General features: G+C 45.9%; 1 protein-coding gene across 1 annotated transcript; it reads left to right on the forward strand.

Annotated features, from left to right (window-relative positions):
- The first annotated feature begins 2,162 nt into the window (after positions 1 to 2,162).
- On the forward strand, positions 2,163 to 7,027 carry RPUSD2 (RNA pseudouridine synthase domain containing 2). Its single transcript, XM_025919891.2, has 3 exons — positions 2,163 to 2,825; positions 4,808 to 5,104; positions 6,089 to 7,027. Exons 1-3 carry the CDS (start codon positions 2,199 to 2,201, stop codon positions 6,821 to 6,823), a joined length of 1,659 nt encoding a protein of 552 aa, XP_025775676.2. The 5' UTR covers positions 2,163 to 2,198; the 3' UTR covers positions 6,824 to 7,027.
- Positions 7,028 to 9,067: the final 2,040 nt, after the last annotated feature.

Genomic DNA, 9,067 nt, shown 5'->3' on the forward strand with positions numbered 1-9,067 from the left:
TCTGCTGTGTGCCTCTGAACCAAAGGCTCTGCCTGATCAGTGGAGCCCAGGTGATGAATGCCCAAGCTGCAAGGGAATTGGGAAGGCCAGTTTCTGGCTTCCACCTCTTGGAGGCTGTACTTTTTTTTTTTTTAATTTTATTTAAATCTTAGTTAAACATACCATGCAATATTGGTTTCAGGAGTAGAGTTCAGTGATTCATCATTTACATACCATACCCTGTGCTCATCACAAGTGCCCTCCTTAGTACCCATCCTCCATCTAGCCCATCTCCCACCTACCGCCCTCCATCGACCCACAGTTTATTCTCTATCATTAAGAGTCTGTTGTGGTTTGCTTCCCTCTCATCTCTCCCCCCACCCCTTCCCATATGTTCTGTTTCTTAAATTCCACATGTAAGTGAAATCATATGGTATTTGTCTTTTCTCTGATTGACTTATTTATCTTAGTATAATACATTCTAGCTCCAACCACATCATTGGAGATAGTACTTATGATGTGGGAAATTCCTCACATAAAAGAAGAGTGTTAAGAAGATGCTGGATATCCAAAGAATATGACAAATGTCTACTCTTCATGGTCTATACCAGTGCTTCTCAAACGTTAATATGCAGAAAAATCATCTGAGAGTCTTGTTAAAATACAGATTTTGGGGGTTCCTGGGTGGCTCAGTCAGTGGTTAAGCATCCAACTCTTCATTTTGGCTCAGGTCATGATCTCACAGTTCGTGAATTTGAGCCCCACATCAGGCTTTGCGCTGACAATGTGGAGCCTGCTTGGGATTCTCTCTGTATCTCTGCCCCTCCCCTGCTTGCACTCTCTTTCTCTCTCTCTAAAAATAAAAAATAATAATTTAAAAAATTTTAGGGGCATCTGGGTGGCTCAGTCAGTTAAGCGTCCAACTCTTGATTTCAGCTCAGGTCATGATCTCATAGTAATGGGATCAAGTCCCACGTCAGGCTCTGTGCTGGGTATGGAACCTGCTTACGATTCTCTTTCTCCCTCTCCCTCTGCCACCCTCCTTAAAAAAAAAATACAGATTCTCAGGGCCCCTGGGTGGCTCAGTTGGTTAAGTGACCCACTTCAGCTCAGGTCATGATCTTGCAGTCTGTGACTTCAAGCCCTGCATCAGATTCTGTGCTGACAGCTCAGAGCCTGGAGCCTGCTTCCAACTCTCTCTCTGCCCCTCCCGCTACCCCCCACTCTCAAAAATAAATAAACATTAAAAATATACAGATTCTCATTCAGTAGGTGGGGGGGGGAGGGAACAAGATTCTGCAGTTCCAATAAGTTGCCAGGTGTTTCCCATGTTGCTCATCCAAACACCACATTTTGAGAAGCAAGGCTTTATACGATCCCACAAGGACTTCCTCTCTATAACATTCTAGTATCTCATTCCTTTCCTGTGCTTCAGACACATTCTGAAAAAGTCTTTAAAAAAAAAACTACTTTATTGAAATATAGTTCACATTCCATACTATTCACCCTTATGTCGTGTGGCTGGTTTTCAGAGGACTTGTGTTCTCTTGATTTGGCTGTTTCTGAGCCTGTTCTCCAGCTCTCTTATGTACTCTATGAAGTACCAATATCCTTTCACTAATTCCCTCTCTGATGAAGTTAACCAGAGTTGGTTTCATATCTTGCATTTAAGAACTCTGACAAAGGCATCTACTGATCCACTTGCCGTTTCAATCTCAGGACAGGAGCATATGGAAGGCAAATGGGAGCTCTTTAATTCTACTGTTAGGGGGAAGGATGGATGTGAAGACATTGCTTCTGGAGTGTGTGTGTGTGTACGCCCATGTGCGTTTAAATACATACATAACAGCTTTATTGAGTAATAAGTCACATACTATAACATGCTTTGAAGTATACAGCACGGCGCTTCTTAGGAGAGTAAGAGTTTAGCAATCCTCATTCTCATTTGAGTAAAGCTCCTTTCGTTTTTCCAGATCCAAGGGACTTTGAGCATATCTACGTGAATCTACACTTCTGGTGAGTCATTCTCACTGCCTCTCAATTCAATTCACTCCCTTAGTCCCACCCACTGACTCTCAACTCACATTTCCACTCCTTCAACTCTCTCCCTCTCTCACGCCTTCTCTTCTCAGTCCCCGCCTCGGCACTTGGGCCTCGCTGATTGGCTGATGCCCGGTGACGTCCTCGGACCGCGACGCAGAACGTGGAGGCCGCGGGTCATGTGGCTGAGCGGCCGGCCGTGGCTGCCAGTTCTCGTACAAGGGTGCTTCAACCTCCGGCGTCTCATTGCTGTCAGTACTTGGGGTGCTTGTAGGGGTCCGATGGCGGAAACATCCTCAACTGGGGCCGAGGCAGCGGCCGGGCTGAAGACTCCAGCTCAACAAAACGGAGACGTTAGTGGCGACGCGAGTGGTGAGCTCCTCTCCGGGAGCCCGGAGCCTGTGGGCCCGGGAGTGGAGCTGGCCCGGGAGGACGGGAAGCCGACCCAAGCGAGCGAGGAGCAGGCCCCAGTTGCAGCTTCAGGCTCAGGCAAGCGTAAGAAGCGACGGGACGCCACCAGAGAGCGCGTCGTGCCACCCCCGAAGAAGCGGCGGGCAGGGGTGAGCTTCGGCGATGAGCACTTTGCAGAGACCAGCTACTACTTCGAGGGCGGCCTGCGCAAAGTGCGGCCCTATTACTTTGACTTCCGGACCTACTGCAAAGGCCGCTGGGTGGGCCACAGTTTGTTGCACGTCTTCAGCACCGAATTCCGAGCTCAGCCCTTGGCCTACTACGAGGCCGCAGTCCGGGCGGGGCGCCTGCACCTCAACGAGGAGCCGGTACAGGACCTCAACATCGTGCTCAAGGTGGAGTCCTGATGGGGCCAGCTGGAAGCGGGCGAGGAAAGGGGGCAGGGGTCTTTTCAGAGTAAATAGGGCTTAGTTACTGGAGTAAAATCGAGGTAATTCTGAAGCATCTTCACTTTCACCTGGAACACTCTTTTAAGAGGCCCCTCCTCTCATCCCATCTCCGCAGAAGTAGCCTCTGTGCTTCAAAACTCAGCCCATTTATCCTTTCCATCCAGGCGGCTACCTTGTTTCTAAGGGACAGAAGTTGGAATTTTCAAAGCTCCCTTTGTGCACTGCCTTGTGGCACTGGCACTGATCTCTATCTTGCATTATAGATCTCTGTACAAATAGTAATAACAGAGCCTCTCTGTTCTTACTCTCAGTGTTCTTACTGTGTGCTGGCACAGAGGTAAGCATTTTATGTACTTAACATTAAATTCTAATGACAGCCTTGTGGGATAGGTATTGCCACCTCATTTTACCTGTGAGGAAACAGAACTAAAGTGAACTTCAAAGAGGTAAGACAACAGTGTCACCTCCAAACCCTGTGTTCTTATAACTACTACTTAAATTATTTATCGTAGAAGGGCGCCTGGCTGGCTCAGTGGTTAAGGCTCTGACTCTTTTTTTTTTTTTAATTTTTTTTTTTTTTTTTTAAATGTTTATTTATTTTTGGGACAGAGAGAGACAGAGCATGAACGGGGGAGGGGCAGAGAGAGAGGGAGACACAGAATCGGAAACAGGCTCCAGGCTCCGAGCCATCAGCCCAGAGCCCGACGCGGGGCTCGAACTCACGGACTCACGGACCGCGAGATCGTGACCTGGCTGAAGTCGGACGCCTAACCGACTGCGCCACCCAGGCGCCCCTTTTTAATGTTTTTTTAACGTTTATTTATTGTTGAGAGACGGTGTGATCAGAGGAGATGGAGAGAGAGAGGGAGACCCAGAATCTGAAGCAGGCTCCATGCTCTGAGCTGTCAGCACAGAGCCTGATGCTTGGCCTTGAACCCATGAACTGCAATATAGTGACCTGAGCCAAAGTCAGATGCTTAACCAACTGAGCCACCCAGGCATCCCAAGCCTCTGGCTATTGATTTTGGCTCAGGTCATGATCTCACAGTTCCTGAGTTGGAGCCCCAGTCAGGCTTTGCGCGACAGCGTGGAGCCTGTCTGGGATTCTCTCTCTCTCACTCTTCCTCTACCTCTCCCCGCACTTTAAAATAAATAAACTTAAAAAAAATTTTTTTTAATACTTATCATAGAGCCTGTTACGGTACAGTTGTGAAATGTCAGGGATAGAGTCTAGAATTGTCTAGCGCAGTGCTTTGACCATTTAAAAGTCCATCACAGCTAAGAGCTACCAGACAGCCCTGTCAGTAACACTGACTCACCAGGTTGTAAGGGGAGACAAGACAATGTAAGCATTTGGAGATCGAGTGGTTTGAATCCCCTCTCCTATTCCTATTTGGAGAAGTACAGGTCTGGCCTAACCCTCACATTTTACAGATCACGAAACTGAGGCCCAGAGAAGTTAAATGACATGCAATGGGCCTGTGGCAGTTCAAGTCTAAAGGCCAAATGTCTGAACTTAGATCTTGGTGTTGTTTGTTCACGGTCACAGTAAGTGATGATTTTATGGAGGTTTTTCCCCTCCATTTTAGAAAACTTTATCTTTTTTTAAAACTTTATTTTTTAAATATAACTTTATTGTAGAGGAAATACAAATGAGCAAAACCAAAAAAAAAAAAAAATCCATAATACCACCACCCAGAAATACCAAAACATTTTTGTGTATATCTTTCTAGTACTTCTTCAGTGCCTACTATCTGCCTGCGTGTCTATCTGTACTTTTGCAAAATAAGAATACACAATGCATACTGCATTTTCTGGTTAAGGATGTGCTGTGTCCATTGTGTGTCAGTAAGGAACAGGAAGCGGTGTGTGAAGTTGATTACAGGTTGCTGGCCTCTGGGCTGATGAGTTGCCTTTGTCATTGGCAGGACAATGACTTCTTGCGGAACAGAGTGCACAGGCATGAGCCACCGGTCACAGCGGAACCTGTCCGCCTGCTGGCTGAGAATGAGGATGTGGTGGTTGTAGACAAGCCTTCTTCCATTCCTGTCCACCCTTGTGGCCGCTTCCGACACAACACTGTCATCTTCATCCTGGGCAAGGAGCACCAACTCAAGGAGCTACATCCACTGCATCGGCTGGACCGCCTTACCTCAGGTGTCCTCATGTTTGCCAAAACGGCTGCTGTCTCAGAGAAAATTCATGAGCAGGTTCGGGATCGGCAGGTGAGCTGGGCTTCTGTCTCCTGCATGCCACTTCCTGGGCTCATGAATGCTTTGTATCAGAATTGTGTCACTGAGTTCTGTTGAAGTGGCCCTTCATGTTATCTGGCCAATCTTCCTATCTTCAGGAAGGTCAACACTGAAAATGTCAAAGACAGGTTATTATCTCTTATGTTTCAAAAGATCTTTTGAGATGGCATATATACTGCCTTTCTTGGTAGCTTGCCATTTTGAAGTTTTAAAGTGCTGACAGGCTGACCAAGGTGTTTTCCGCTTTTGTTTGTTTTTTGAAGATTAAGATTTTTAAGGTTGTGGGGAGAGTCTACTTGGTAGAAAAATTCTGGATGAAGTTGGAAGAAACCTAAGAAGAGTTCAATGGTAGTGACTATAGTCTTGAGGCTTGTACTTTTGGATCTGATTGCAATACATTTATTGAGTGTTTACTGTGTACCAGGCTCAGTACCAAGTACATTAGAGTCTAACTCACTGAATCCTTGTTAACAGTCCTGTGAGATAAATGCTTTTTTTTAAAATAACTTATTTTAAGTATATTTATTTATTTTGAGAGAGAGAAAGAGAGAGAAAGAGAGGAGGGGGAAGGGGCAGAGAGATAGGGAGAGAGAGAGAGAGAGAGAGAGAGAGAGAGAGAGAGAGAGAGAATCCCAAGCGGGCCCCCTGTCATCATCACGGAGCCTGACACAGGGTTCAAACTCATACCTTGAAATCATGACCTGAGACAATACCAAGAGGCAGACACTTAATTGACTGAGCCACCTAGGCACCCCAATAATCGTAGGTTTTCTAGACAAGTTAATTGGATTTAAAGAGGTTAAGTAATGTGCCTAGAATCCTGCAGCTGGCAAATGGTGGAGCTGGGGTTTGAATCCTCTTCTGTCTGACACTGATGCATTTCTTATCACTGTATTGGGTCTGAACTTCATGAATTTGGGCTTTGTGCTGACTTTCTTCTTCTTCCTTCCAATGTAGCTGGAGAAGGAGTACGTGTGCCGGGTGGAGGGGGAGTTCCCCACTGAGGAAGTGACCTGCAAGGAACCCATCTTGGTGGTATCTTACAAGGTAGGGGTGTGCCGTGTAGATACTCGGGGCAAGCCCTGTGAGACAGTATTCCAGAGACTGAGCTACAATGGTCACTCCAGTGTGGTGCGGTGCCGGCCACTCACAGGCCGCACTCACCAGATCCGAGTCCACCTCCAGTTCCTGGGACACCCCATTCTCAATGACCCCATCTACAACTCAGTTGCCTGGGGTCCATCCCGCGGCCGGGGAGGCCACATTCCCAAAACGGATGAGGAACTGCTTCGGGATCTTGTGGCAGAGCACCAGGCCAAACAGAGCCTGGATGTGCTAGATCTCTGTGAGGGCGACCTGTCCCCAGGACTAATAGACTCTACAGCTCCCTCCTCAGAGTTGGGTAAGGACCACCTAGAAGAGTTGGCTGCATCTGCCCAGAAGATGGATGGAGTGGTTGACGCAGCCCCTCAGGATCTGGACACAATGGCCTTGGCACCAGGGAAGGCAGCCGAAACTGATTTTGTGAATCAAGAGATAGACCCTCTGTGTGCAGAGTGCCGGCTGGTGCGACAGGACCCCTTGCCCCAGGACCTTGTGATGTTCCTGCATGCTCTCCGTTATAAAGGGCCTGGGTTTGAGTACTTTTCACCCATGCCTGCCTGGGCACAGGATGACTGGCAAGAAGACTGAAGGCTGTGGTCGAGGGACTGCTTCTTGAACTAGAAGACAAATGGGCCATGGAATAGGAGCTGATCTCATGGGCTGGTACTCAGGGTTTCTACACGAGTGAGGTTGGGTTCATAAAGGATCTGCTTATACTTGCTACCTCCTTTCCTCTCCCTCTAGCTGGAGTTTGGGAGCTGTTGGTTTGTAAATATATCCCTTTTTCTAAAACCTTGTGTGTCTTGGTTTTCTTACTTTTTTTTAATGTAAAAATAACATATTGTACAATTAACTATCTTAAGATAGGCAGTTCAGTGACATTTGGTACATTCACAAGGTTGTGCAACCATCACCTCTCACTTAGTTTCCAAACATTTCCCCTACCCAAAAGGAAACCCATGACTATTAAACAGTCACTCCCCATTTCCCATTCCTCCCACAGCTCTGGTAACCATTAATCTCCTTTCTGTCTGTCTGGATTCGCCAATTCTGGACTTTTCATAGAAATTGAATCATACAATATGTGACCTTTTAGGTCTGTGTTCTTTTGCTTAGCATAGTGTTTTTAAGATTTGTCCAAATTAGGGGCGCCTGGGTGGCGCAGTCGGTTGGGCGTCCGACTTCAGCCAGGTCACGATCTCGCGGTCCATGAGTTCGAGCCCCGCGTCAGGCTCTGGGCTGATGGCTCGGAGCCTGGAGCCTGTTTCCGATTCTGTGTCTCCCTCTCTCTCTGCCCCTCCCCCGTTCATGCTCTGCCTCTCTCTGTCCCAAAAATAAATAAAAAAAATTGAAAAAAAATTAAAAAAAAAAAAAAGATTTGTCCAAATTATAACATGTATCAGTGCATCATTCCTTTTTTATGGCCAAATAATATTTTTCTCTTATATGGTTATACCACACTTGTGTATCCATTCATCAGTTGATGGACATTTGGGTTGTGTCCACCTTTTGGCTATTGTGAATAGTGCTGTTATGAACGTTCATGTTTATTTAAGTAATCGCTACACCCAACGTGGGGCTTGAACTCAGAGCCCTGAGATCCAGCCAGGCGCCCTTCTATGTTTAACTTTTTGAGGAATCACCAACTTTTTACCCCAACAGCTGAGCCATCTTACGTTCCCACTGGCAATGCACAAGGGTTTCAGTTTCTCCCCATCTTCACCAATATTTGTTGCTTTCTGTTGTTTTGATTATGGTCTGTTAGTGGGAGTGAAGTGTTCATGCATTGTGGTTTTGATTTTCATTTCCCTATTGAGCATCTCCAAGCATCTTTCCATGTGTTTCCTGGCCATTTATGTATCTTTGGAGAAATGTCTATTCAAGTCTTCTGCCATTTTTGAATTGGGTTGTTTGTCTTTTGTTGTTGCGTTATAAGAGTTATTCATATATTCTGGATACAAGACCCTTATCAGATAAATGATTTGCAAATATTTTCTCCCATTCTGTAGGTTGTCTATACTTAGGCACAATTTATTAAGTCATTGGCCATTGGGTTTGATTTTTTTAATGTTTATTTATTTAGAGAGGGAGTGCATGCACATGAACAAGGGAGGGGCAGAGAGAGGGGGAGAGACAATCCCAAGCAGGCTCTGTGTTGCCAGTGCAGAGCCCAACTCGGGGCTCAATCTCACCAACCACGAGATCAGGACCTGAGTCAAAGTCAGCCTCTCAGATGATTGAGCCACCCAGATGCCCTTTGTAATAAGTTTTGAAATCAGGAACAGTGAGTCTTCCAACTTTTTCAAGACTGTTTTGGCTCTTCAAGTCTCTTGATTTCTTACGAATTTTAAGATAAACTTTTCCATTCCTGCAAAAAGGCTAGTGGGATTTTAAAAATCAAATTTTGGGGGGCGCCTGGGTGGCTCAGTCTGTTAAGTGTCCAATTTTGGCTCAGGTCATGATCTCATGGTTCATGAGTTCGAGCCCCACATCCAGCTCTGTGCTGTCAGCACGGAGCCTGATTAGGATCCTCTGTCTTCCTTCACTCTCTGCCCCTCCCACACTCATGTCTCTGTCTTTCTCTCTCTCTCAAAAATAAATATTTGAAAAAATTAAATCTTTATTTTGGTAAAAATTACATGACATAAAATTTACCATCCTAGCTATTTTTTAAGTGTAAATATAATGTTAATTATATTTACATTGTTGTGAAACAGATCTCCAGAACTTTTTCATCTTGTATGACTGAAACTCTATACCCTTTAAACTACAACTCCCCTCTCTTCCCTTCCTTCCAGGCTCTGGCAACCACCATTCTACTTTCTGTTTCTA

The sequence above is a fragment of the Puma concolor genome, chromosome B3, assembly GCF_028749965.1.
Source record: "Puma concolor isolate L17-30 chromosome B3, mPumCon1.1.hap2, whole genome shotgun sequence".
NCBI lineage: Eukaryota > Metazoa > Chordata > Mammalia > Carnivora > Felidae > Puma > Puma concolor.